Source organism: Parasteatoda tepidariorum, chromosome 4, assembly GCF_982258835.1.
Source record: "Parasteatoda tepidariorum strain Cologne lab strain chromosome 4, Ptep-v5.0, whole genome shotgun sequence".
Taxonomy (NCBI): Eukaryota; Metazoa; Arthropoda; class Arachnida; order Araneae; family Theridiidae; genus Parasteatoda; species Parasteatoda tepidariorum.
The window spans coordinates 81531312-81557069 of record NC_141758.1 but is presented as its reverse complement, the minus strand read 5'-3'; the positions used below and the strand labels follow the sequence as shown (position 1 = coordinate 81557069).

At 31.9% G+C, this 25758-nt stretch overlaps 1 protein-coding gene across 1 annotated transcript; it reads left to right on the top strand.

The window, feature by feature from the left end:
* The first annotated feature begins 841 nt into the window (after positions 1–841).
* LOC122271444 (lysosomal acid phosphatase-like) lies at positions 842–24089 on the top strand. The gene is made up of 10 exons (XM_087161468.1): positions 842–1030; positions 2596–2691; positions 5060–5140; positions 7995–8147; positions 8235–8327; positions 10535–10624; positions 16326–16446; positions 17874–17959; positions 19240–19548; positions 23931–24089. The coding sequence occupies exons 1-10, from the start codon at positions 920–922 to the stop codon at positions 23940–23942; spliced, it is 1152 nt and encodes a 383-aa protein (XP_087017594.1). The 5' UTR covers positions 842–919; the 3' UTR covers positions 23943–24089.
* Positions 24090–25758: the final 1669 nt, after the last annotated feature.

Here is a 25758-nt window from a genome sequence, read left to right as displayed (position 1 = left end):
TCCATAGAAAAGAAAACCTTCCATGGCTTGCCCAACGTCAAGGGGAATCTATTCCATCACCCATCTACCACTGAGGATAATTTACGTCAGCACTGTGGTTGGTGCGAACTGGGAGCAGAATTGGTACTAGGTGGGATTCAAACCTGAGACACCTCATTGCGAGGCGAACGCACTGCTTACAATTGTTAATGTAACTTTTTTCCTTTACATTTTCCATTGAACCTTTTATTTTGCATGATTTTATTATTTTTTTTCAAATTTCTTTTTTTTGGCCTAATATTTTTAATAGTTTACTGTTACGATAACAACAACTTCAATCGTTCGCTTACCAAATGACAAATGATGGTCCTATAGAAATTAATTAGATAAAATATGTTTCATTTTGAGAATATTTGTACTCATAAATCCAATCTTCTAATCCATAAATCGAAAACTTTTAGTCTAGTTTACTACTGGTAATTTCCCTGCTGTGATTTCATGTCATTTAATATCAATATAATGTTACATCATTTAATAATATTATAACCAAACAATTTTAAAGCCAATATTTTCCTTAAAAGCATGAAAAGCATTTTCTTTATGATAATTACGTATGCATAATAACAATTTTATATACAAGCAGTTATACTTTAAAAACTGAAAATCGGTTATGAATCATGCGTATTAAGGAAGAATTTAAAGCTATTAAGGAAGTTGTTAAAATAATCTTGCCCATAAACATAAATGTCACATAGAGGAAATAACATACATGTAAACTTTAAAGATATGTATGTTATTTCTTCTGAAGCACTAAATTTTGGAATGTACTTATTTATATTATTTTATGGTACCTTATCTATATCTATATAGCTATAAGAGAAATAGATATAAACCACTAAATTTTTTTCCTTCGTTTCAGTCGTTACTACTATAGAAGAAAATGAACGTCAACTCTTGTCTTAGTAAAAATGTATTTATCGTTGTACTGGTCACTCTGGTCAACTTAACTAAAGCGGCTAATAATAATTATAAACTGGAGTTTGTTCAGTTGGTAAGCGAATATTTTTATCTCATGTTTAAATTCATTTTATAAACTGATAGTTAGTGGCCAATTTATTTATAGACTATATAGATATAGCTAAGAACTGGTTTCAAGGGTTTTATTAAATATTATAAATTTAAAAGTATTCTTTTTATGTCAATAGCAAAAATAACAGATACAGAAATAGAGTCACGAGGTTTATCTATTTATATTGAAATTCCAAATAGACTATCTAACATTAGTCAATTAAACCCATGGTTTTACTTCATAGAACTTTCTATCGAAATATAAAGGCTGCCCAAATTAAAAGAGGATACGTGGGATTGCGTCAGAATGCAGAGCCACAGAATAGGGATACAAATCATACGGCGAAACAGTGAAAGCTATTTGTGGTTGAGGAAATTGATCCAAAGGTAAGTCGTGCTATCCACGGATGAGCCCAGACCGGAAAAGGGAATGATTTCTTGATCTCAGGCTATTATTTCAAATTTTTGTCGGGAGGTATTGGAACACCCGTCGTACAGTCCGGATTTGTCTTTCTGTGACTTTTACATCTCTGAGCCGTTTAAGAGACCATTATAAGAAAGACGTCCCCATTTGGACGACGAATTGAAAGAAGCTGTGCAGATCTTCCTCCAGAATCAACTAAAATCAGCTACAGCGACAGCACAGATCTGTTACCTGAACGATGGGACCTGTGTTACTATACCCATAACGATTATTTTTGTTTTCTTATAAAGGAATTATTTTCATTCAACCTGTACACTTTTTATTTGAGAAACTTGGATTTCAAAATGAATGTCATTGCTTTTCACCATACAACAGTAGTACAATTGCAATCGTAAAAAATATTTTTCCCTTAGTTCAAACAAATTAATTTTTTAATGCTCGAGTACTACTATGATGCTTATTTACTTGATAAGGATTTTTTTTGTTTATTTTTAACATAAAGTATCCCAGAAATTTTAGCAAACGAATTCATCCATCAAGAATATTCTTTTTGAAGAATAAAAATACGCGTGGAGAAAAAATAATTCTTTTGCAGATGATGTATACAACTGATAAATGAGAGCACGTAAGGCAGATGATAAGATTTTTCGTTTTTGACATCAAATAACAGAACTTAACCCTCGAATAAAATATAACATTGCTAGATATAACTTTTCAAAAACAAAATTTATATTTTGATTTATCTTATGATAACTTTGAAATTCATTCAAGAAAACTTTAGAAATTTTTAGATATTTGAAGACTATAGTTCACCAAATCAAACTTTTATTTTGAATAAATTTTTTTTTCAAGTTTCTAAAATTTTTGTTTCAATCTTATTTTTTAATTATTCTTATTTTTTTAATTTTTTTAAAACTCGGGGATTTTAGCAACTCATCTTACGTAAGCAAGTATCGCTTAAATCTTACCTGCCATCTTGCTAGCGAAAATAGGCAAATCACGAACTTCTTCCCCCTTTCGGTGTTTAGATCTAAGAGAGAGCAGATAATTTATAAAGTAACGTTAAGCTAATTTCAATTATTTCGATTTATTTATAGTTTCTTTTTATTATACAACATTTATAGATGTATCGACATGGTGATCGAGCTCCAGAACAGCTTTATCCAACAGATCCTAATCCAGCATCTTCCTGGCCATTGGGCTTAGGATCTTTAACCCAAGTGAGTTGTCAAATATATATTTAATGCAATAGAAAAACTGGAGTTTCAATTGCACAATGTTCCCTTCATTCTTTATGTAGTTAATTGGTTTCAAATCAAGCGGAATTATGAAACTTGACGAGAAGGAGCAATTTTTTAAATAAACTTTTTTTCATCGGATTTGGAAGTTTCTACACTAAAACTATGAAAAGTAGCTAAAATGAGGAGAATTAACGAATGTATACTTGGTAGTCTTATGTTAATTTTACTTTTTGCGTGATTTACCACATCCGTCGAATTAATTAAACTTAACTACTTTGTTTTAACACAATTGTGATCTCATTTAAAGTAAAGAATTTCCGCTACAGTCTGTTGTGGACCAGGGGATTATGGAGAATAAGGCCTCACGATTCCGTGATAAACGTGATGATTTTGGTAATGTGGTAAGCACTGGACACAAGCCGACTTTACTTCCCTGACAAATTGGAACCCATCGATTTGAAACTGGATGAGCTTCAAGCCGCCACTGGGCATCGAGCCCCAGCTCTTCACAATGACAGATCAGTGCCTTAGCCAGTGAGCCATTGTGGCTCATGAGCTCATTTATTAATTTTAATATTTATATACATTTTTATATAACTATTAAAATTAATTAATTTTAATAGTTACAATTTAATTCGCAGATACTACTTAATAAAATTAACAAATTTTTGTATCTATCTTTCAAAGGATAAATACTTACGATTTAGTAAGTGAAAAGTTAATCATTGGATTATTAGTCAAAATAAAATATATTCTTTATAGTACATCGTAAAATTGTATCTAAACATCAAAAGAACTATGATTGTTCACATGGTGCTTAAAAATGCTACGTTGTTGGTTTTTCTGCTCTAACACTCTAACTTAAAACAACTGAGAATTCCATTTCAGATAGATAGCTCTATAATCTCTACTATTCATATTAATAACATGTTTTTTCAGAGAATGCATTAATGAAAAATATTGTAATATATGTATGTGAAAGGTTGTTAATCCATGATCCGTGTACCACTGAGGATATTTCACGTCAGCACTGTGGTCGGTGCAAGCCGGATGCGGAATTCGTATCGACCAGCCATTGCCGGGATCGAATCCCGGTTCACCTCATTGGAAGGCGAACGCTCTATCCCCTGAGCCATCGCTGCTCTCAAATGATGTACTATGATATTGTACTAATAATGTACTATGATACTGCGCTAATGCAATGAGGTTAAAATAAGGCAAGTACAAAACAAGTACGGAAATGACTATACTAAAGTTTTGCTTCGATAAACAATAACCTCAGTGTCTAAACGCCAAAAAAGAACAAGGAGGAAGGTTCTTGTTTATAGAAGTGTCTTCAATATATGGTGTCATCAATTGGTGTTTAGACGATGAAGAAGGGTCTTTTCTCATTTATAGAGCCTAAAAAAAATAATAACTTGTCAATTTTTGTACTTTATTTGTGCTTTATACACGTTGTTTTTTGATCTTCGTCTACGTAGCATAAAGTAAATCCGATCCTCCCTTTTGAATGCAAAATCTTATTCCTCGGTATGACAAATGTTGTGATTAAGGTGGTTCTTGTGTATAAAAGTAGCTAAAAGATTGTTGTATCTTTTGCAATAAATCTTTTCCGGTAATTTTGTTCCGGTAATTTGGGGGGGGGGGCGTGTATATTCGGAGATGTAATCTAATGTTTAAGAGGAGAAAACAAAAATCGTAATCGATTTCTGACAAAGCTGGAATGAAAGGTGGGATTAACTACCTTGATAGTCAGAGGATGCTCAAATTGAGGAGGTTATTAAAATCAGAATGAAGAAAGAAACGGAAAAATTAAAATGATTATCAAAACGAGGAAAGAAAAGGCAAATATTAGAAATTTTTTTAAGTACAATCCAGCAATTAATTGTTCTGTTGAACTCATATCACGCTTTCCTTCATGGTGATTCGTCAAACTTTAATAACATTTTTGTCTTTTTTTATGCTTTAATATTAATTTGCAATCAAGTAGTGGATATGTAGTTTTTACTTCATTTTTGACAAGTATTCTGATTTTATGTATTAATGACAATGATAAGAAAATTCCTTGAATGGCTATGTGGTATGACCCTTTCAATTATTTTCTAAAGAAATGATTCTATTTTGAAACAGCGATATAAATTTTGTGTTTAGGTGTCATAAATAAAGGTCAATGAAAGCACACAAAACAGACAATTAAATTACTAATGGCAGAGATCTGAGAAAGTTTGTTAAAGGCATTTTTTGTATTGTTTATTATTACTAAATTCTTATAAATAGTTTTTTTTCTGTATAGTATTTTTAATGCTTTTTTACGATTTTTTAATATTAAATTTTATTTCCATCTCAGCTTGGTAAAAGAGAACATTATCTATTGGGCAAACTTTTCCGACAAATGTATCAAGGTTTCTTCACTACCAAGCCAACTGAGGTAATTTATTTAATTTCTGACCTTTTATACTTTTTTGACATTTTTATTACAGCCATTAGCAATATAAATAGCTTTTGCATGTTGATTTTTGTAATGTAAGGAATAAAATCTAATCTTGAACTTAAATTGTTTCTCATTTAAGATGTTTATTTATTAACATCTTCAGGTCTGATATATTTTGACTAGGCACGGCCTTGAAATTGATTTAAACTGGCAGATGAATTTATATATCCCTGGTTCAAAACAAAAACGACACTTCTGCACTCACTTCTCATTGAAATAACATGAGAAATGAGTGCCGAAGTGTCGTTTTGAACCAGCGATATGATCTTAAGTATTCATTTCTGCTAAAAAATATTTTCATATCGCTTACAGTGCTGGGAAAACTTGTAGAACCTTATGAAATTTAAATCAATCTTGAGTAAGTAAGTCACCATTCTTTGCTTTTTCCAAGTTGTAGGTACCTCGTATTTGTCAGGGTGCACAAGTGTGTACCTCGGGTTTAAGTTTTGAAGAGGTTAAAGATAAAATGAAACATATGAACAGTGAGTCCGAAATGTATGAAAAAGTTCAAATATAATAAAGTATAAAATCGAATGTAATAAATAAAAGAAAGCACCGGACAAAGCATCTAAAAATACACATGTAAGAAAATGTCATAAGATGCATTCAATGTTATCTCCCTTCTTTCCTTTCAGTGGTGTTGGGGGCAATTTCACACACTTAAATTAGAATCCCGATTTTCTATTACAAAGTGGGATTTAACACAGAAAATTATACCAAAATTTCTCTATCAAGGTTTTCCATTTTGTTTTATAAATGGCGTTTTAATCACAACATGATAGAGTTGCTCGGATTGTTTAAAATGAAACGATCTCGAGAAATACAAGTTAGATTTTAAATTTTGAAAGTACCTTCTTAGTCACACAAAACTTGACACGTTGCCTCTCTCCCCTTGAAAGTTGCGAGCTTGAAAGTTATAGTTGATAATATTGAATGCCTCTTTTAAAACTAGATGAGTTCCCCGGGGCCGAGTTTTTAAAACGAACTCCGAAATGCTCTGAAACTGCCGTTCGTAAATATCTTAATATCTTAAATATCTTTTTTAATCTTAAAAGAAGAATGGAGATACGAGTATTTTATCCTTTTCTTTTTGTTCTAATATATATATATATATATATATATATATATATATATATATATATATATATATATATATATATATATATATATATATATATATATATATATATATATATATATATATATATATATATATATATATATATATATATATATATATATATATATATATATATATATATATATATATATATTGTTGCTAATTTACGTCGCACTAGAGCTGCACAATGGGCTATTGGCGACGGTCTGGGAAGCATCCCGGAGGATGATCCGAAGACATGCCATCACAATTTTGATCCTCTGCGGAGGGAACGGCACCCCCGCTACGGTAGCTGCGCGCGAAGTCGAGCACTTTACGGTAGCACAGTTTAACGAGGACCAATACCGCGCACCCTCGGTCACTATGCAGACTGATCCAAGTGGTCACCCAAGCATCACTGACCGTAGCCAGTGATGCTTGACTTCGGTGATCTGCTGGGAACCGAGTCTTAACGACGATCAGTCCACTGCGGGACTCTCTCTCTCTCTCTCTCTCTCTCTCTCTCTCTCTCTCTATATATATATATATATATATATATATATATATATATATAAATATACATACAGGGTGGTCCTAAAATATATGTCAAAATGTAAGGGTAGGTAGAGAGGAAATAAATAAGCATATTTCGGATAGGAATGTGTGTGCGGTAATGGCACATTAAAACACTAGCTTGTAAAGCAGTATGAATCAGAAGAAACTGAAAAGACAAGTAATGACAAAAGAAAATAAAAATTTATCAACAGTTTACAAGAGGTGATCGAAAGAGCAGCCGCCAACATTGATACAAGATTCACAGCGACGGCGCATGAATCGGCGTTCATTAGAAAAGAGGATAGGCATGCCGAGCACATGTAAAGCAGCAACAGACAAGATCCTCTTGATAGGACTCTCGTACACTAGGCTTTTAATATGACCCCAAAAGAAAAAATCCAAGCAGGTTAAATCAGGAGAACGCGGTGGCCAGCGAACTGGACCACCCCGTCCTATCCAATGCTGGCCGTAGACAGCGTCCAGGTGATTTCTGACGCTCCCTGTACATCCCCTGAGCAGCTAATAAGTTTCCTTGTGCAGCCTCAAACATGAAATGCACGTCGGTAAGCTCCACATTGGTGAAACGATGCATGCTGTTTGAGATCCGTGTGGGAATCCTGCTAGCAAGCATTTTTATACGCCGCAGTCATCAGCGCTCCCTACCGGCTCAAGGCGGCATTACCGCACACACAATCCTATACAAAATATGCTTATTTAAGTCCCCTCTACCTACCTTTACATTTTTGACATATATTTAAGGACCACCCTGTATATATATATATATATATATATATATATATATATATATATATATATATATATATATATATATATATATATATATCGTGCTTTTTTAAACTTCTACTCGACAAAAAGACACTAAAAATAACTTTTAAATTTTTTTGAAGCTTGGATTGAAAACCTGTTTTCAGATTTGAAATCAGTGATACGAAAGTACTATATAAGATCTGTTAAAAGATCTCCTGCTACTGGGAAAAAAATGTTCCTTAGTGTAATTAAATCAATCAAATTTCAAATCATCCGCTGTTTTTAGAATATCTGGAAAAGGAATTTTCATTTCATCCGTGTACGAAATTGCCATAGTATTTGAATGCGTAAAAATTCTCTCTTTTCAAGGTCGATGCTGTGAGCACCGATGTCGATCGTTGTTTGGCTAGTGCCGAAGCAAACTTTGCATCTTTTTACGCTCCAACTCCCGAATGGAAATTTGTGGAGGATTTTGATTGGCAGCCTATACCTATTACTTCGATTCCTGTTGCCTTAGACAAGGTAAACCCATTAATTCCACACATTAATTTTAACTCTTTATAAGAATTTACTTAAATGATTGACGATATTTTCCTTTGTATCTTTCAGTTTTTAGGAAGTACAAACTGTCCTGCATTTCAGAAGGAGTTAAATAAGGAACTAAACTCACCAACCAATCAAGCATTTAACGCTAAGCACCAAGTACGTCTTTTTAAAGTGGTCTAGTTCTTTATACGTTTCTTAATATCCAGTTCAAATGGTTTCTGTTTTGCTTTTCACGATGAGTCTATAGTTCGTTCACCAGGAGATAGCTCTTGACTCCGCCTTCATCACGTGGTATCCGACGATACTATTTCGCTATTTTTGGGAGAAGGATATGAACAATCCTGAGCAAGGTTGCCATTTGGCGACCGTATGACAAAAACATTTATTTCGCCATCTTTATATGCATTTTTTTTTAACATTAAATGTTTCATAAATTTAATAATATTTCTCTTTTGCGTGAATAGTTTGTCCTTTTTTGAAAAATTTTGCTGGGAAAACAGTTTTTAAAATTTAAAATATATTTAATTAGCTACAGAAACGAAAAGTATAATGGCAGACGATAAAGCGTAGTAAGTGACTGAAAAGTAATTTACTGTTTGTGTTTGGCACGCAATAAGGGTTGTCTTAATTTCAAGTGCATAGATGTTTCTCCTCTTACTCCCACGCTGAAATGAACTCTGCGTCCCAGGAGGTGGAGCTAAGTGCCAACTCTTGATGAACGAACTATACCCTTTTTTTAGATGCAGACATTTAATAAAATAAATAAATACGTAAATAGAAGAAAAAAAAAATATTAATAAAGAATACATGAGCAAACAACAGATATACTGCGATTTACATATATGGTAATAATATATTTCTCAGAACTTACACGAAATAATGCTATCAATTGATTAAGTGTTTAATCTGAAACAAATATGGCTCCCTAACTTCTCATGATAACCCTACTTACTACACTTTATAAGATATATGAAACTATACTTCATCTTATTTAAAAGAGTAGAGTGTGTAATCGAGCAAGATCTATACACTACTTACTTAAATGACTCAGGAATTACTGAACACGGAGGCATTTTCGCTGATACATTTGAATCTCTTGAGACATATATAAATTTTTTATAAATTCATAAAAATTCTAACTCAATCAACATAATATTTTCTTTCCTATGTTTGCTTTTCACAAAGTCAGATTTTTTTTAATATTATAAATAATAATGCATGGTCATGGTATCCCAGTGATTAGAAAATCAGACTCAGCACGGAATGGACGGGGTTAGATCTTCGACTCTGCGAAGACCCAAAGAGCATATTTATGTTTGTAAAAGCTGTTGAATCAAGCATCCTGCGATCGGCTGCTGAACACTAGCGTGGTTGCAAGGATCCCACGCAAGGATCCCAAATTTTTTTGCTTCCCCTTCAGATCTAGGTCTAAATTTAGAAATTGGCCTCACAAATGACTGGTGCTGTCATCTATTAATGGGGTTCTGAGTTAAAACGAACCTACTTTTTTGCGATGCTCTTTGTCAAACGAATGGCGTACCTTCCTAACTTAATTAGCAAAAGGGTAATGGCTGGCGAGATTGGCTTCTCCAAGTGTCATTAGAAACAAAACAACACAGAAACATATTTATGTAATAATGTAATAAGCATCTAACATCTTGAAAAATTTAATCTGTATGTATAATTAAGTTTTGTCCCTCCATACACAAATCTATGAGCTTGTGTACTCGACTAGTTTATATGCCCATTCCAAATTGAACAACAGGCAGCACGAGGAGAAAAAAAGACATAAAGATGCATGCAAGAATGCTATAGGAATCGAACTAGTTACGCCTACGCTTGTAAGAAGACGCTATATCTGGGCAAAAACTTCCTGTTTAATCTCCATTGATAATTTTAAATTTGAAGATTTCAAAAATTGAGTTCAGGTATACCTGAAGTAAACAATAAAGTTTCAAATGCTGAAAAATGTTTTTGAAATATCAAAAGGTATAAAATCACGTCAGGATTATTTCCCCACTTTGTGATCATGTTTAATTCTGCTTTAATTTGTTTGCATTTTGATGTTTTAAAAACAAAAACATTTTTTTAGCAATTGAAACAAATTTACTTTATTCAGGCCTTACCTGAATTCACTTTTTTCTGTATTTCAAATTTTAAATTTCCAGTAGAGGTAAAACAGAATTGGGCCTGAAAAGTTTCTTCTATGGTATAGCCTCCTCATAGGCGTTTGGTGTAATGATAACTCCCTTGTCATTTAGTCATAGTTGGGTTCATAAAATGCAGTACGTACAACTCAAGTCACTTTGTCATGACAATAATGCTCTACTGGAATGTAAAATAGTTTTTTTTTTTAATTTCAGAAGTTGTATAAATATCTTACAAAATATAGTGGAGCTCAAATAACAGATTACCTTTCTGCTCGGGATCTTTACGACGTTTTGTTCATTGAGGTAATACATATTATTATTTCTTGAGTTTTGATCCCTTAATTTTATAATCTAATTCATCAAACATATAAATATAATCTATATTTAATAAGCAAGAAAGGATATCCTTTGAGAAATAACAAATCCATTCATTCAAAAAGTTTATTGTTTGATTCGAAGGATTATTTTAGAGCATTTTATCATTATATAATCTAGTTCCTTTTTTAAGTGTACAAGATGTACAATGCACAAAAAAAAAATAAACGGACCCCCCTAAATTACTTTTGATGTAATGCTCGGATTTTCACATTTTAAAACTCAATCTTAATGGCTCGATCGGGTGAACTCAAATATACTAATTAATTAGTGCAGACGATATTTTAAGTTAAGAAATTCGACACAAAAACGTACTTTCGGTGAATAAACATATCTTTTTTTCGCCGAATTTCTAACCACCAAAATACCCGAAATCTGGGAAATATGGTCCCAATAGTTGCATCAGGAGCGCGGTTCAAAGTTTGGACCCCTTAATGCTATTTTACTTTTTGCTTATTTCGCACTATGGCGAGAAATGTTTAAGAGAATTAGAGAATGTTCACACACAATTATAAAATTCGTTTAGTCAAAGATAATTCTATGCAAAAGGTAACTTTTAGTGAGTATTTACTTTTTTCTTTATTTTGCTTAAGAAAAATCTAAAAAATCTTGAATTTGATATAAAATTTTTTACATCATTATAAAGAATGTATGTTTGCATGGCCATACAAGAAGAATGTATGTTTACATGAATGTATGTTACGTATGAGCAAAATCAATCGAAAAAGTTCTGATGAATTAAAATTCAATAACGTGGCCTTATTGAAATTTGTTTCCTCGGAAACTATTCGGCCGATTGTACCCAAATTTTGTATTTTGATATTTAAAATTGCATTTTTTAATACATTGTTAAAATTTTATACCTCACAATTCAATATTTTTTCAACTTTTATTAAATAAAATAATAAATTAAATAGAATAATAAAAGACAATAAAAAATAATTTAACTGTAAAATATATATACTGGTTATATTTTTTTAAATAAATTATCTTTGATTAAACGAATTTTATAATTGTGTGAGAGTTTTTCAATTCGCTTAGAAAGTTCTCGAGCTCTGGTAAAACACACAAAAAATAAAATTAGCATTAAGAGGTCCAAATTTTTGACCGCTCTCTTGACCAAACTATTGAGACTATATTTACCATATTGTGGCTAACCCCCTATATTTTTAGGCTTAGAAATCCGAATTTGTCGAAGAAAAGACATGTTTATTCAGAGAAAGTGCGTTTTTGCGTCTGATTTCGCAACTTAAAATATCGTCTGCGCTAATTAACTAGCATATTTGAGGTCATTCCCAGGAACCATTAAGATTGAGTCCTAGAACATGAATCATTAGATCAAAAGTTATTCAGGGTGGCCTATTTTTCATTTCGTGCCCTGTACATAAAATAACTTGAAATGCTTGAAATGTTAAACATTTTACGTACTTAACGGAACGTTGAAATAATACTAGAATAATTAATAATAATAATTACTGTGAAGGGTCAAACTGAAAAAGTAAGTTGTTTACAGGGGAAAATTTTAGCACTTCGAATGTAATACGTGAACTAAATAAATGCATGAACTCACTGAATGAATAGTCAACTGAAACTATTAATAGCATTTTTATAGTAATAAACAGTAGTTATTTATAATTTACATTTGTAATTATGATGCTTTGCACTAGCACTTTCATCTCCCTAATAAAACAACTTAACAAGCAATACACTATCAGGTGGTGTGACAAAGTCACCGAAAGACACAATTCGATGAATTCTCTCAACCTTTCCTTCTATATTTATGGAATTTGCGTTATTGAGCTTCTTTAAACTGAAGTATGCAAATTTCTTGCTTCGTTCTTCTTTGTTTCTTGCAAATTTCCTACTTCGTCTTTTATTCTTGTCAGAAGTGACTAATTTTCACATTTATACTGCTTATGGAATTATTTTATTTAGAAATTAAAACCCCTTACTCTGCTAAGCTAGTGAGCCTGTTATTTCGAAATCCAGATCAGTACATAACGTGTTCTGGAACGCAGGAAACGTTATTATGTTCACCCACTTCATGGAGGGTATGAAATTGAATTCCTCATCAATACTTAATTAGAAATAATAATTAGATCTGCGGTTTTTTTTCTGCGAACAGCATTTCTCCCTTTTATTTTAGAGCTGGACTTCTTTTTAAATTACCTAGTTCCTCAAAGCTCTATTTATTCTCTCTATATAAACGTTGAATTATTAACAATTACTGCTGAACACGATTTAATTTGAAATCCAAGGTTTGTTGGTACAGTATGTCGTGATCCTATGCAACATAAAAATCTTGTTTGTGTACAAAATGTTTTTGAATGATTTATAACATAATGAGAATCATGATAATTCAAACATATATGAAAATATCATGACATAAAATGAACTGAAATGACTGAGTTTTGACTCAGTGGAATGACTGGATTTTGAAAATGACTGAAATTTTGATAGTGTAAAATAAAATAACCACAATAACCCAGTTCTAGTGGCAATTTCTCTAACTCTGACTTTCAATTGAGACATTTTCAGAATTTTAAAGGTCTTAAGAAATTTGGGGTGTTCTAGGCACTGGTCAATCAAATGTACATAATGTAATTAAAATAATACATGTACACAATGTAATTATATGTACATAAAATTATGTATATAAATTACATGTATATATATCTTATATAAGTTATGAATATAGTAAAAACAAGGAAAAGGATAAAACGAAATTTTATAAAATAAAGACATAATCTCATCATCAGCTCACACTATTATATCCGAAAAATAGTGCTTTATTATATTGCATTAAAGTAGCCAAAGCAAAACATATCAATATATTAGTGTGAGGAGCACCAAAAAATTAAAACGAAAATAGATCTTATTAAGCAAAAAACTAAACAAAAAATGCGAAGTAAAACAATGAAGCAAAAATGGAAAATGAAAATTTAAGAAAATACAGATTAAAACTCAAAATGTAATATATAAAGCGAGTAGCAAATTGAAATATACTTACACTTACAGGCATTTTTCAAAAATGATTTGAAATTTTTTCATAACAATTTTGCCAGATTACAAAATATGAAAATAGCAGCGTAAATCGAAGTTGAAGGAAATTAACCAATGGTGCGTTCTTACTGAAGTACAGAAGCGCGTGTGTTTTGTCTATTTTAAAAATTATTATTTTTCTTAATTTTCTTCGTTACTCTTTCTTATATATATATATATATATATATATATATATATATATATATATATATATATATATATATATATATATATATATATATATATATATATATATATATATATATATATATATATATATATACACTGGTTATCATAAATTAAGGAAAATTCACAAAAATCGCGATAACTCAAGAAATTACACATGGAATTTTATGAAACTTACCCACAATATACAACACATAGTAAGGTATTAAACAACATAAAAAGAAATTATCAGACATTAATAGTAGTATAGAAATTAGCACATGTATAAAATAAACAAATTGGAAGTATCGGTTTGCAATAGAAAAAGTACCTTTAATATGGAATATGATTGCCTCTAGAAGCAATACAGCACAAACAGCGATGTGTGATGCTTTCAATTATGCGGTCTATCAGTTCAATAGGAAGTGAGAGCCATTGCTCTTGTAAAGCAGTTGCAAGCGTGGCAAGGGTCTGAGGGGGCGGATTGATGGCAGATACACGCCTCCCTAGAGCATCCCAAACGTGCTCGATAGGATTCAAGTCCGGGGATCGAGCTGGCCACTCCATGCGAGTAATTGTTTCCTGTTGAAGATAATCATCAACAATGCGAGCTCTGTGTGGTCTTGCATTATCGTCCTGTAACAGGAAGCAATCACCAATTGCCCCGGCATATGGGCGCACATAAGCATCAAGGATGTTGTCTCGATAAACCTGAGCATTCACGGTTCCCCTTGGAAAGACATGGAGGTATGTGCGCCCTCCTAAGGATATGCCTCCCCAAACACAGACACTGCCTCTTCCGTATGCATCTCTTTCACGGATGTTTGATGGATGATAACGGGTCCCAGGTTCTCTCCATATCAAATAACGTCTACTGTCACTTTCTAGACTAAACCTGGACTCATCCGTAAAGAGAACAGGCCTCCATTGATCTGACGTCCAGTGGACATGTTGTCGGGCCCACTGCAAACGGTCTCTCCTATGGCGTGATGTGAGCGGCACGCAAATGGCTGGTCGTCTCGCATACAGACCACCTTCGTGGAGCCTTCTGCGCACAGTTGACGTTGACACCAACCTTCCGGTGGCTGCAGCAAGAGAGGATCTAAGATGTGTCGGAGTAGCGGTTCTATTCCTGCGTGCACTTAATGTCAAATATCGGTCATCGGCACTGGTCGTAACAGTTGGCCGTCCTTGACTGAACCTCCTAGATGCCGAATCTGTGGTTTGAAATTGCCTCCAAAGTCTATGAACCACAGATGGACTCACATTTAGCCATCTGGCCACTTCTGATTGACTCTGCCCTGCCTCTAGTCTCCCGATGGCTCTCCATCGTAGTTCTTCAGGCAAATGATGCCTAGAGGTCATTATTACGAATTGGCTATCTCAGATTTTCAATGTCGCAATCACAGTAAAATTTGTGTGCTTTCTCTCAAACTTGGACTTTTATGCTCCAGGCAGATGACGTAAGCCGAGTGCAGCGCCACTAATTTGCATATTGCAATTTTACTCAGCTACTCTTAGTGGACAACATATGCAAATTTTGCACGGTTTGGCTTACTTTTGAAAGAGTTATCGCTATTTTTGTGATTTTTCCTTAATTTATGATAACCAGTGTATATATATATATATATATATATATATATATATATATATATATATATATATATATATATATATATATATATATATATATATATATATATATATATATATATATACCACCGAACAGCCATTACATTATGACCACCCTGCTAATAACATGTAGGACCACCTTCAGCCCTCAAAACTGCTAGCACCCGCCGTGGAATTGATTCCACAAGGTTTTGATAGGTAGTCTGAGGTATCAGGTACCAAGCGCTCACCAACTGGTCCTGCAATTCCTTCCCATTGCGAGGGGGTAGCGTGACAGCACGAATTTGGTTTTCCAAGTAGGACCAGAAATGCTCTATTTGATTAAGGTCAGGTGAATTTGGGGGCCAAGACATTACTTGAAAGTAACTGGAATGTTCTTCGACGATTCGACCCTTGTGGCATGGCGCATTATCCTGTGGTTAAGCACCATCCCCCGCAGGAAAAACTGTTGCCATGAATGGGTGAACCAGGTCTGCAACTATGTTCAAGCAACTTACAGACGTCTGGGAATGTTCTATGAGGATTATGGGTCCTAATGTGCCCCATGAAAACACTGTTACTGGGCGAGAAACCATGAAAACCTGGGCGAGCTCATTATTATAGATGGAGGGCGGTCATAATGTAATGGCTCTTCGGTATATATATATATATATATATATATCCTTTTTTTGTGTTTAATATTTTCTTATTTTCTTTTTATATTTAAGTAAATAATGATATGATTAAACAGCTTGCATTACTTTCTTCTGAAATATAATATTAATATTTTTCTTTTCTTGGCTGTCCTCAGAAAAAGTACAATCTCACAGTTCCCAGTTGGGTTCCTAAAATATTTGATGAATTGAAAGATGTTGCAGCTCATACATATTCCTTAGTATACAATTCAACTGGCATTCTGCAATTGAGAGCAGGTGAAAATATGATTCCCTTGTTCTTAATGTTATGATAATTTTCGGTAAAATTTTATTTTATAATTTACATTGATTCGTTAGACATCGACGCTAAATGCAAAAATTTCTATTGCCGTTTTTTTTCTTCATGAGTAATATAATCTGTTGAAGTGCAAGAAACTAAAGTAAACTAAACTTTACTAAATTGAAACAAAATTTGAACATCCTTGTTAAAGAAATTGACATGGAATTGCAATAAGTGAGAGTGCTGCTTCATAAGTTGTGCAGTTTAGAAGACTCAATTATAAGTAAACTATATATTTTTTCAAATGGCATATGAAAAAATTAAGAATTTTTGAAATTATAATTATTTCCTGACTTAAGTAACAATTAAAATTCTTACACAATATTTTCCATTAAACATGTACAGTGCACGAAATATATATATATATATATATATATATATATATATATATATATAATATATACTAAAAAGTTATTCAGTATTTAATAGAACAAAGAACATCCGCATTCGGCATGCTTTGACCACAATGCTGACGTGAAATATCGTCAGTGGTAGATGGATCATGGTTTAGAGTTCCCTTGCCGTCGGGCTAACCGTTTTCGTAATTTTCCTCTCCATGTATTGTGAATGCGGGTTAGTTCCATCAAAAAATCTTCCATAAGGGCAAATTTCTTTCTATTCTTGATCCAGGAGTTCCCTTGCCTTCTGTATTGGGCTCAAAATTACAAGGATACGGCGATGAACATCAGTAGTCGTAATTTCAAAAATTCAGTCGGCCGTTCAACGACGATTATAAAATGAAATAAAATGCTTCTATTTTATAAATTATTCTTTATTTTTGCATTATCCTCCTTCGCTATCATACATTTGAATTTCCATTTGAGTTTAAATTTTTTTTGCTGGTCTTAGTGCTTACATTTATTTTATTAAAATTGGAATTTATAATGTGAAGATGTATTTGGAATTCGATCTTCTTTAAGTGGATAATTCGACTTTTTCAAGTGGAATTGTTCATTCTACTCAAAGTAGAAAATGAATATGTCATATATAAAGAGCTGAGTGGAAGAAACAGGTAAGGGACATTTTTTAGGTTGGTTAAAATCAGGGTAAGAAGAAAAAAAGTTTGTCTGAACTATTTTATTGTAGATTTATTCGAAGGCGTGGATAATAATGTTCTGCCTTAAAATTTGGCACTGCTCTATTTGAAATAAAAACCGTACAAGCTTACTCGAAACTATATTGTTGATTAGTTATGTAAAAAATTAAAGTTGAGGCAAAAACAATTCTTTTATATTAAGCATACCTCATATTGATGCAATTTCTTTTTGTTTGATTCATAAATACTTTAAAAAAAGTCATTTCCCTGGTTCTCCCGCAAAGTTTATAGTTCAGAATAGTTTCCTCATAAATTTTCATTTTAAAGGTCCTGCTCTTGGTCTGATAAATAAAGTGTTCGATGACAAAATGAATAATAATGCACCAGAGCTGAAATTCCGTACATATTCAACAGTAAGTATGACTCAAATTTCGAATAAAAATAAACATTGATTTTTTGTTACATTTTTATTGCTATATCTATTGTTCGTGAACTTACTTTAAAATCGAAGTAAAGAGTCGAAGTAAATTTTCATACTGCATTGTAAAAACTCTGATGTAATATCTATCCGAATTTTAGGCTGAAAAACTCCACAAATTATGTGAATGAGATCATTATTTCAAGTTAATAAAGAATCTAGCTTTCACATACATTAAAAACAGTTAATTTTAACACAAATCAATGATAAGACATACACCAATCTCCGATGTATTTATTCAATTCATGAAACATATTCGCCAACTTTGGCGTACTCTTGGAAATCGTCAGATACCAAGAGTAGATTGTTTATAACGGAGCAGTTAGTTTTCCCCTTTGCAACCTTAAAGGAAATTCCACAGAAACAAAAGTAAACTATCAAACTGTCTTCTGGTATTATGTTCCTTTCAAGAATAAATGCCATTAATGAGCTAATTCAGGTTCTTTTCTGGTTTTCTTTAATAACATCATGATTTCATTTATTTATATACTAATTTTCGTCGTAATTTTCTCTATATATCTATAAGGATGAAGTACAAGACCTAGACTTTAGCCTTTTTAGGAACAATTCCAAAGTGAATCATAAGTTTGCAATTATTATTTTTTTTCTACAGAACTATATTTAAATAATTTTTTTAAGCAAATGGCTATTTTTTTCAATCTGGCGTGATTTTACTTTCTGATAGTTTTCATGGAATTTCTTATTTAATCGTGACATTTTCGCTTTTTTCGATTAAAACAAAATTTTTTCAAAAAAGTTATATTTTATTTATTTTTTTAAAAATAATTGTTACTTTTCAATAATCAAAATATATTTTTCAATATCAATATCAAATTATTTCAATAATTATAATTTCTTATCAATAATCAAAATATTATTGAAAAATTTTGACGAAGGCATGAAAGTACTGAATTAAAATTTGCAGAATATTTTATTATAAACAGCACCCCGGTTATTTTTTGTAAAAAAATTATACCTATTTTATTTTTGATCTAAAAGTATAAATTCCGAGGTTCAGAATGCATTCGATTAAAGGTTAATTAAAAATCAGTATTAAAATTTATAACAACTATCAGTATTAACTTATTTTCTGATTTCTTTGTTTATGTGAGCTTTCGTATTTTTACTAATAATCTCTTTTTAGATATGTCATTCTTTTTTCTTATCGATGCTTTTTAGAAAAACATATTCCAAACAAAAAAATATTCGTTTCAGCATGACGTCAACATTGGCGCTGTGTTGGCTGCTTTAAACAATCTTCGCATAGAAATTATTAATTACTGTTCAACTCTTATTTTTGAGCTTTACTCCGGAGCAAGGGGCAAGTACTTCATTCGAATTCTTTTCTTGAACACTCAAAATATCGACAAGTTCAATCAAACTCCTAGAGTTATAATCTTGCCTGGATGCGAAGAATATTGCCCTTATCAAAAATATCTGAAGTTCACAAATGTTTATGCAAGCACCGATTATGAGAAGGAATGCGATATTGATTCATATGAGGAGAATGTTATCACATCTGAAGTAAGAAAACCACTTTCTTTTAATGTAAATTTCTGATAACATTATTACAGTTAATAATACGAGGGTTGTAAATTAAAGAGTAGCAACTTAACCTTGAAACTCACAGAAGGGCTGGCATGCGCAAATAGGGTATGGGAGCGGTGAGGTGGCGCTGTTGTCGATGTGTAGAGTGCAAAAAACAGTCTATTTGCTTAGAAGGGTAGTTGCTGTGTGGTGTTAAAGTGAGGAGTTTCGTTTCCATCGCTCTAAAGCATGTTTTCAAAAGGTGATCATCGGTCGTGGCTTAAAATCGAGGTTGCCCGTGGCAAAAATGCAACAGAATGCTATCGTGGTTTAGTGGAAGCCTGTGGCGCAAATGTTTTACCGTATAGGACAGTTGCATGAGGGGCTCAAGCATTTCGTCTTTTATCGTCATTAAGCCTTTTGACAACATGCTTTAGAGCGATGGAAACGAAACTCCTCTCTTTAATGCCACGCAACAACTACCCTTCTGAGCAGAACGACTGTTTTTTGCTCTCTACACATCGACAACAGCGCCACCTCACCACTCCCATACCCTATTTGCGCATGCCCGCCCTTCTGTGAGTTTCCAGGTTAAGTTGCCACTATTTAATTTACAACCCTCGTAATAATTTCTAAAATACAACAGATGGCACTCTGCGCAGTAAAGTAAAAGGATTAATCCCAAAAAGCATGCAACCTTACAGCGACCTTGCGTCGGAATTTTCTTCTTATTGTGACTAAAATATTTTTACTAAAAACTATTTTTCAATAAACATTTTGCAGTTTCAAACTTTTCATCCTAATATGATTAAAAGTTATTTGTAATGCCTTTTTTAAAAAAAGGATTGTCTCTTAGGTAAGAAACTTGGGTTCATAATGACGTATTAGCTGACGTCACACTACCGATGAGATCAAATTACATTGTCCATCAAAATTTCATGGCAAGGTGGAGTTTAGCTGAGCATGCAAGACGTTGTGAAAAGAAACCTTATAATTACCCAGATTTAAGATTATTTTCCCCTTAAGTTCTGTTCAGGGGATTTTTTTCACGCTAAGACAACCTCGATTTAAGGTTTTTATATCGTAGGCTGTTTTCCAAGGTTTTGGATCATGTTAATGTGCGTAGAACAGAGCAGGTTGTCACAGATCTCATTTTAAGATTAGAAGGTTTACACGTTACGTTTAAAAGTTTTTTTTCTGAGTTAAAATAAACTTTATTTTGCTATCTGGGAATTGTATTCAGTTTCCTTTATGGCTCTGTACAATGATGTTGGTTTTTTTTAAGCATTACAAAAGCCTTTAACAAATTATATTTAATAACAAAAAAGCAAGGAATGATGCTCATGATGCAGTGCCATATAGGAAACTGAATGCAATTAATTCATTTGAATTACTGCACAGAGCGCCATCTGTTGGATTTCAGAGATTATTATTTTTTACATTGAGAAATATTATTGAAGTGAAACTTCTAATGCGACTTCCAGCAAGGTTGCGTTAAACGTTTAACGCTACCATGGTAACGCTTGCCTGTGATCCTTGCAGGAGATTTTAATGTGAATTTCTTGTTACCTGAAGCTGAAACATTATTAACCTTCCTTAAAGACAAATTTAGATTGGAAATGATAAATGGTAGAAATGATCCAACGACCAAAGGGGGAACTACCATTGATGCAGTTTTTGCAAGAAATATTGAAAAAATAGAACTCAAACATTTCGTATCTTACTTTAGTTATCATAATCCCATTGTAAATGTTATAGATTTGGATATTTCCCCACTCGAAAATGATAATTAAAAGATGCGATCAATTGTGAATTGTAAGGAATGTTAATAAAGTTGGTCTTAAAGAAACAATATGATTTCACTAAAAATCAATTTCTACCCCTTCCTATTTTCATTTCCACATTACGAAGTTTCACTTCTTCCGCGCGGAGGGACTCCACGTACTATTTTTATTATTTTCCAATATTAAAACCAGATCTACACCTACGTTACACAACAGTTCAAGTATGCGATTAAATCTAACATGGGAAGATGAATTGTTTTGGTAAAATTAGAGTTGATGGTATACGCTTGGTGCAATCTTAAAAATGGAAGCCAAACTGACGAATTAATGATGTCATATTTGCTATAGATTAAAGTTGAAAAAATTTATTAACAGTTATAAAATGCTCATCGTTTGTAATAATTTCAACACCAGGAAGGAATTATCAGGAATTAATAAAATTTATTCCCCAGAGATACAAATAAACATGCGCAATAATGGTCATCACAAGATCCAAGGTAATCTTGACCTTGGTCAGATGACTTGGATAGCGCTTGAGCTCTGTTACCTTTCTCTCCCCAAAATTCCACAACACAAACTATCTATTTTATTTAATAGCTGCGAATTTGTTATTAAACAAAATAAATTTATTCTCTATTTGAAAGCGCATCAGTGGGATTAAGAGCTTTAATTTTATTTATTATTTTTAAATAAAAGTTTTTCCAGGACTTTTCCAAAACAATTAGATGTAGTTCAAAGTTCATTCCTTCAATTGCAAGTCTTTGTTCACTTGCCATTATATTTTCGAGCAATAAACTGAGGAATCTCTCTACATTTTTTTTGAAAACGTTTATAACATGTTCAGTAATAGTAAATAATGTATACCACCCAAAAACGCATTGCAAGGATTAATAACACAGATACGCGTCTCACTCCAAACTTCCACACCCCAACGAGGTACTGGAACTTTAGGATACTGGGTAAACTTTTAAGTCCAATCCAATATCAAAGCTCTTACTGATAATTTTCATATATTACGAATGAATTAACGAAAATTTAGAGATCCATCACTTGTAAGAAGCCATGAACTGATAAAGAAGGATTCAATGTATTTGAGATTCGAGGAAAATGCCAAAGCTTTTTTTTAAAAATTCCCTTGATTATTTTCTTAATTTAAACGATACTGAAAATTAAGAAATTATCCGACATATAATAATGACTTTAATTTAGATTTCTTTGAAATTTCAAACTAGCACAAACCTACTTACTCATCTGATATTGTTATTTTAACAAGTGTGAAATTGTATCCTGCGTATTTTTTACGTTGTATCGAAAAAGGTTATACACGAGTCCATGGAACAATTATTTCAAAATTTGCAAGTGCTTTTGGGTACAAAAAGTACTATTTTCGATAGGATTTCCGTACATGTTTTACATTGATATCCAAGGATATGTAAAGTATATTTTACAATATAATAATTATAATACAATAATTATTTACAATTCGCATTGAATTAAATGAAACTAATTCTGAGAAGATCGGACGAATAGAAGCAATAAGGATTTTATGTCCTATAATCACAGTTTTGTACTTGCATTTATTCACAGATTTTAACACTGCTATGTAGACAAGTAAGGTGTTACTTCCTAGGTATTTTATCACGAATGAAAACAGACACGATACGAAAAACATAATATTTTAAAGGTGATAATGAGTTTATTGTATGATCAGTACTATTTTCGAAAGGCATCCATTATGAAGAAAGAAGTCCATATAACTTAGAAACTATTAAGCGAATTTTATTTCCGGCATTATAACGAATTTTATTTCCGGCAATTCAGTATAAAAGATTTAATCAGAAAATGTTTTACGTGTTCAGATAGCCACTAGGTTAAATTAAAAAGGGTGCATAAGTCAAGTCAAAAATAGTACTTTTTATACATCAAAAATCTTGAAATTTTTGAATTGTTTGTTCCATTGAATCATGCATTCGATTCAACATGAAATATTACATGAAAAATAATATCTCCCTTCTTTAAAAAACAACATCAGATGCGTGCAAGAACAAGTTTTGAATTTTTGAGCATAAACCCCATATAACTTTTAAACTATTAGTCCGATTGTCTTGGGATTGATCTCACTCAATTCAGCGAGAAAGAATACTACAGAAACAACGCTTCGTTTGACTAGAAAAGTCTACTTTTTCCCTTTAAAAAGGGATAAAAGTGCATTAGAAAGGGGCCTTTAGGCATCATTTTTACAAATGGTATCCAAATACTCCCTAACTCACAACACAACAAAGAGTTGACACAACGAAAAGTTTTGATAAAAAATCTCTTTAGGTACTAACTTTTGCAAAGAAACACCTTTTTTTGCTATAATTACTAGACTATGAACATTAATAATACATCTAATTTTTGCAAGGAAACACCTTTATTTTCTATAATTAAAATACTATTAACATTAATAATTCATCTAATTTTTGCAAAGAAACACCTTTTTTTGCTATAATTACTAGACTATGAACATTAATAATATATCTAATTTTTGCGAAGAAACACCCTTTTTTGCTAATTACTAGACTATGAACATTAATAATACATCTAATTTTTCAGCTCTCTGTATAAAAATTGAAGATATTTTTATTGCTTCTACTATGAAAAATAAGTGTGCATCTGCTTTTAATGGAGTCAAGTCCTTCAACCTTGCAAGCTGCTAAATAGCATTTATATAATTATTGCAATAAAAATTATTCTTTCTTAGTATTGATAAAATCAGCTATTTTTTTCTTTTCTCAACGTACATTATTGGTTTACACAATTACATCGAGTTTCTTTTATTTTATTAATAACTTGTATACACTTGATTTTTTTATTTAGTTATTACAAAGGAAGCAAATTGCAGTAGAAAAATCCACTTAAATTAGAGTAAAGCATAAAAAAGAAAATTACACGAGACATTTAATCTGCGATACACGTTTTTTAACACATTTCTTCAAAACTGTAAAAAAAAAAAAATGAAAGCATGAAAATAAAAAACAAAAAGAAAGCATGGAAAATTTATCTAAACTGCGGTAATTAAAATCGGAATTGTATTTGTGCATAAAATAAAAGTTAATCACATTTAATCTCTTCAATCAATTAAGCTATTCAAAGTTTTTTTTATGAAAAAAAACGAAAAAAAAAAAACGCAGTAACACCAAACCGATCCGATGATACATTAAAGATTAATTTTTAAGTAAGTTGCACTCTCCGCTTGCTAACAACCTGCTAATCACTATAAAACATAAATGACTCTGAAGCAATTGCTTAGCAATCACTTATGTTTCATAGTAATGTCATTTAAGTTTATTCAATTATTTATGTCTTCAACGAATCATTTACGTTTCTTCTTATGTGCGAATCACCATCCCCCGCTATTGCTTCCCAATAATTTATGTCTTTTTAGAGATAAGCAAATTATGTTAAAATTGAAAATCATTCAATTAATGATTAAATCATTTAATGCATTTACAGAGATTTGGTTCCACAGATTAAGTATCAAATACTATCTGGATTAAATATAAGACCTTATAATTTTATTTAGTCTTCATTGCATCCACAATTATGTATTTTAAACTCTTATTTATGGTAGGATACTGAAAAATCTCGTTAAATATTTTTCGCCGTAGAGATAGCAATAGTGCAAAAAGTTACCTCGTATGCCTTTAGAACTTTAAATAGTTATTTTATATTGTTTGCGAATTTCTAAATATGCGTATAATTTTGTGACTATTCTTTTCTTATGAGGCTAAAATATCTCAGACCACCCCAAATAAACAGTTAAGTTAAAAAAAATTGCAAGAAAGTTGCATAATTCTAACATAATTTAGAGAAAAAATAACATTTAATGTATTTCGTATGGAAAACTCGGTTTGGCGACATTTTTGCGGACTGAGAGGTAATCTTGGCAACTTGGAGATACTTGGCATCCGTTGTGGCGACTAAATGATAGTTTTGGAAACTTCGAGTTTCAAAGCGATAGGACCAATATTTAATGAGTTATGCGTGAATCGTCAAAAATCGTGACAAGAGTATCAGGGTTTCGTCGCCAAGCATTTATAAACACTTTTGTTTTACTTTTATTTTAAGTCTTTAATTTTGAATAGTAAAATATTAATAAAATTTTTTGACCGTAATTCAAAGACAGCTGCTATCCCTCCATATTTTGAGGCTCAATAATTTGAATACATCGTATTCATCCAGAGGAATCACGTTTTTTTTCTGATTTTGTTTTTACACTTATTAGTTAGCAGGTTTGAAGTCAGATTCACGGATTATTAAGCTTTGGTACGTGGAAACTCTATCACAATATTAAAAGCTATTCAGAATATTCCATTTTTTGTTTTATGCATATGCATGTAGAGAAAATCAGACCTGATATTGTAACTTAAATAATCGTGTT